The 5,126-nt window shown below is 34.8% G+C and overlaps 1 protein-coding gene across 1 annotated transcript; it reads right to left on the bottom strand.

Annotated features, from left to right (window-relative positions):
• Positions 1-1,138: 1,138 nt before the first annotated feature.
• Positions 1,139-4,683, bottom strand: cnrip1a (cannabinoid receptor interacting protein 1a). Its single transcript, XM_058783444.1, has 3 exons — positions 4,198-4,683; positions 3,678-3,822; positions 1,139-2,349 (listed from the first exon to the last, which is right to left on the bottom strand). The coding sequence occupies exons 1-3, from the start codon at positions 4,374-4,376 to the stop codon at positions 2,185-2,187; spliced, it is 489 nt and encodes a 162-aa protein (XP_058639427.1). The 5' UTR covers positions 4,377-4,683; the 3' UTR covers positions 1,139-2,184.
• Positions 4,684-5,126: the final 443 nt, after the last annotated feature.

The raw sequence follows: 5,126 nt of genomic DNA, 5'->3' as shown, positions 1-5,126 counted from the left end.
ACAGCACATCCGGGTATTTCTGCCTTATTTTCTCTCTCAGTAGATACACCAGCATTTGCATCATTACCGCTGATCAAATGATTTTGCATCTCAGGTCTGAAAGAGAAACCTAGTATTTGACTTTAATGAAGAGCAGGGGATGGATTGGAATTTATTTCATGCCGTTATTACTACTTACAAAATTATTTCAGTTTGCATATATAGGCCTAATTTGAAATGGTCTTCTTCATGCTGCAGTATAAAGTTATAAAATAGTTCTTGTAATTTGTAGGAAATATGATTGGAATTATGGCTAAATACATATATACGTTTGTTTTTTTAGCAATGTTTTACATTAACAGCTTAATATCTAATGATTTTTAAAATTTAAATTAAAAAAAAAAATACTTTTTAAAATTGCTTTATTTCTTGATTCATCTTTCTTAAAGGGCTTTTATCGTGAGGCCTGCTTTTGTATAACATTTTTTTAAAGGCTTTTTGTGACCATTCCTAAATAAAATTAAAAGTATTATAAAATAGTTGTGATTTGTAACCAATATGATTGGAATTATGGCTAAAAACAACACATATATAAAATTTTTAGCAATGTTTTACATGAGAAGCTTAATATCTAATGATCTTTTTCTTTATTTTCTTGATTCATCTATGTCTTAAAAGGCTTTTATCATAAGGCCTGCCTTTTAAAAGATTTTTTGTGACCATTCCTAAACAAAATTAAAAATATAAAAGTTTTTGTGATTTGTAATAAATATGCTTGTAATTATGGCTGAATACAACACATATATACATATATACATTAGCAATGTTTTACATGAGCAGCTTAATATCTAAAGTCTGTCTTTTTTTTTTTTTATTGTTTTATTTATTAAAGCATATTATGGCTTAATTTAAGCTAAATGCATTGTTTTTTTTGTTTTTACATGTGCAGCTTAATATCTAATATTTTTCACTTTTTAAATGTTTTATCTTTATTTTCCTGATTTTATTGTTTGCTCTTGCTGTGGCACATCTTGGAGTGTTTTATTGTGAGGCCTTTTTTTGTTTTGTTTTGTATTGACATTTGGTGACTATTCCTAAATATGCAGGTATTTGCATCTTAAAGTGTCCTAGTTGTGTGTATATATCTAAGCTAAAAATAACCACCACACATTATTTTCTATTTATTGCATATTTTGTACTTTCTTTCTTCTTTTGGTCTTTTATTGGCTGGTACCATAATGCATTTTTTTTTTTTTTCAAAACAGAACAGAACTTCAAGCAACAAGATTGTTTATATTCTTACAAAAAGGTCAAGTTTGGCTCCAAGTCACACAAAAATCAAGACTGATATTCAGCAACACATAGGCACCCCACGAGCAAACAAATAATCAGAATATGAGTAAAAATAGGCATAGAATTAAGCAACTGCATTTCTGATTCACTTCTAACTCTCACCAGCGAACTAATGCTTCTGTGAAAAATAGTCAACATAAATAACAGTTTAAGCAGTGAACAACAGTAACACAAAATAGGGAGTAATTAAACATCCATTCACACCATACAGAAACAGACACGCCTGTCACAAATAAATAATTGTTTTACGCTGGTCCCAAAAGACCACAATATTAACTGACTGGTCTTTATTTATATAATATTACATTATACTAATATAGAGTATCATGTATAGCCTGTGTACGTTCATACAGCACCTTTTTGAACAAGCATTGTAGAGCACTGCCCGTCTCTAAAACAGCAAACCACTGGGGTAAATACAGGCCTGCAGTGCAGTTTTCTCATCTGAGTCTTGATGAAAGATGGTCTCCGTGTATTTGTAACCATAATAGAGCTGATATGTGCTGTGCAAATGACCAAGAGAGAGCTGTAAATTCATGGAGACTTTCACCCAAAATATCACCAACTTTTTCAAAGTTTCACCAGCTCAGGCGAGATACAGAGGAAGAGACATAAATGAGGGGAATTTCTGTTCAGACTGAAATGTTCAGATCATGCATGACCAGTGGTACAACGAATAGATGCAGTGCTTGACTGGTGAACAGATACCCTGATAGATCACTTGTTTGGAGCCTTTAATAGTCACATCTTATTTCACTTGCGCACTTTGCAGTCATCTATATCGCACACAGCGGCCCCATGATGGTTACAGGACATATTGTGCAGGTTTGCTGCTGCTGTTCCTCTCGTGTTTTACTGGAAGACCTCTTTGTTTATCCACATGAGGCTGCGGGTCTCGTTGGGCTTGACCTCGTACTCGATGCAGTTGAAGCTGTTGCCGAACTGGCAGTGCTCTCTCTTGTAGTAGTTGTAGTATTTCACTTGCCATACAGTTTCAAACATGCCAGCATCTTTGAACTGGCAACAAAAAGAAGATGGAAGGTTAGGAACATTTTACAGCTCAGTTCTTCTTTTATACTCAATCAGTTGGCTGACTAATTTGTCTTTAGTTACAGAGGGGTGGTGCTTGCGTGCCCATGCAAAATTAACACAATGCTTTGACACTGTAAAAAAAAAAACATGATATGTTACTTGTTAACTATCCATTTACACATATATATATATATATATATATATATATGTACAGTAGCAACCTGACAACATAGATTTAGCTTGCAGTTTATACAGTTTTTTGCAATTATTTTAGGTTGCACTTGTCTACACTCCAAAAAGATTTTTTGAAGTTGAAAATAAAACAGATTATTACAGTACAAGAAAATACATTTTTTAATTGCTTGCCATTTCTTTGTAATCTTTTGTGAAATTTACTAGCAATTTCTGAGTGTAAATTGTTTCAAAGTAAATCCTACACCAATTAGGTTTTTTTTTCAGTGCTTTCCATTTAATATAGACTCGATGTAATAAAATGAAAATGTAAAATTGTAAACATAATTTTTAAGGTTGTCATATGTTTTGGAGTGTACTGTTAATATTGTAAATAACAAAAAATATTGCCCAAATATATATGGGCCATTCTACAGAATTGGTCCAAAGTCAGAGTTGGAAACGTCTTAAAAAAAGTATTTTTCTTTCAAAAATATTATATGTATGCAAATTGTATAATATCCAAGATACACATTTCTATTGTGCAGTTAAATCTTGTATTTTCAGAAAGTTTTGGAATATTTGTCACTACCAAAACAGTAATAATAATTTAATTAGAAGGGTTATATTGACCTATTAGGATTTTGCTTACATTTACATTGTATCTGAAGAAGAAAAAAATCTCCACTAAAAATTTCCACCTACAGTTTAAGTTCAGTTTCTGCCTTAAATTTTACTGTGTAATGGCTGTAAAAAAATGAAGTTCAAATTGGTTAAATTATTTTGATGAGTTGCATGGCCCTGTTGGTTGCCATGGTGTTGCTATATGCTGTTCTGGATGGTTTCTTATTGGTCCAGATCAAAGAGCCCATCCCCCAATCTGTATGACATTCTGACCAACAGATATGACTTAAAAACTAGTATTTGTTTGCCTATTTTATCATGTGTCAGGTGCAAATCATGAGTAACACAACACATGCACAAACTCCTGAGTAATTTGAGGCTAGGAGTGAAATCTAACGCTTAGCGTCACAATCCCTAATCCTCAGTATGAACAATTTAGCATCTAGCAATTCCACGTTACTTCATAATGAATTATATGTTATTCTATTCTGTTCCTAATACCGGCTGGGCTGTGTTACCTCTATGGAGACCTGCACAGGTTGTCTGTCCCCGCTCTTGGTGTGTGGCACTCCCTCAGTGTCATAGTTGCCATTGTAGACGATCTGCTCCTCATCTTTGGACTGCTGCTCCAATGGGAAGCTCTTTCCGCCGATTCCCATTGTGCTGAAATCCCATTGAAACAAGCGTCAGACTATCTGCCTGTTTAGCTTATTTGACACACATCTGAAATTCCTTCTGTCAATTAAACATTAAAGACTCGTGCGCTCGTAACACATCCCCGTGGCTCAGTTTTACAGCGTTTCTAAATAACGCAGGCTACTGCGCAAATAAAGAATAGCCTTATTATGCACATATGCAGCAGTCTATTTATATCACATATACGATATTTCATTTCTGACAGGAGCGCAGGTGCACCTTTCGACCTCAGTATTGCGAAAAACATCGAGTGCTGAGAGCTATTTTTATGCAACCACCTATAATATCAGAAGCATATAAACAGGATCGGTTTAACCGCGCATTAACGTTGAATCGACTTACGCGGCCTCCGCGCTACCCGGCTTCACGATCACCTCGATTTTGTATTTCGATCCTGTTAGCAATTTGATTGTCCTGCTCTGGCCGAACCTCGTCCCGTCCACTTTATAAAACACGGGTCCGTCATTGGGTTGGATTTTCAGGGAAATCGCGATGTTTATTATCGCTGGAACGTCGGTCATGGTTGCGAGATAACGGAGGTCGATGTGTTTCCAGGGCTCCCCGTCATTAACGGGATGGCGGATGGTCCCAGGAAGCTGTTGAGAGATGCTGTGACGTCTACACAAGCCATCACACCCATTTTAGCCATGCAGCATACATCAATGTATCAACGCATATGATATGGCTAAACTGGGCTCATTTAATACGCCAATGGCCATTAGTCTCGCGCTGGGTAAACAAACGCACACTAAAATAGGCACTGCTACCCTCGATTGTTTGTTTATGTATTTTAGTCATGTGTGTTGTATTTTAGGATTCAAAAACATTGTAAATAGTTTATTAAGCATTAGATTTAGATCATAATCCCACCGTGTTAGCGTGCATCTCCTTTATCCTCGCGAATAAAAACAGTCCCTGTCCAAAGTGCTGAAACTGAAGAATCATGTGGTGCTACCGCATGCAGTACTGGGCCATTTTTATAGTAAAACAAAAGAAAAAGTAAATGTACTAAACGCAAAACACTGCTATTACGTGTTTAGTGAGCTTGAAATGTCAATAAAACATTAATGCAATTAACTAAATTAATTATAAAACTACTTTTAATAGGCTTTTTTTTTTTTTTTTTTTTTTTTGAAGTATAGCCTACACATTTTTACATGCATTTCTGTCTTTGCAGAAAGCTTTGCAACAAACAGTAGTAGTTATATAAAAACATTAGTTCTAATTAAAACAGGATGTGTGGATTATTAATGGACAGTCAGACCAATAAT

Source organism: Onychostoma macrolepis, chromosome 01 (genome assembly GCF_012432095.1).
Source record: "Onychostoma macrolepis isolate SWU-2019 chromosome 01, ASM1243209v1, whole genome shotgun sequence".
In the NCBI taxonomy this organism is placed as follows: Eukaryota; Metazoa; Chordata; class Actinopteri; order Cypriniformes; family Cyprinidae; genus Onychostoma; species Onychostoma macrolepis.
This window is presented reverse-complemented; position numbering and strand designations above follow the sequence as displayed.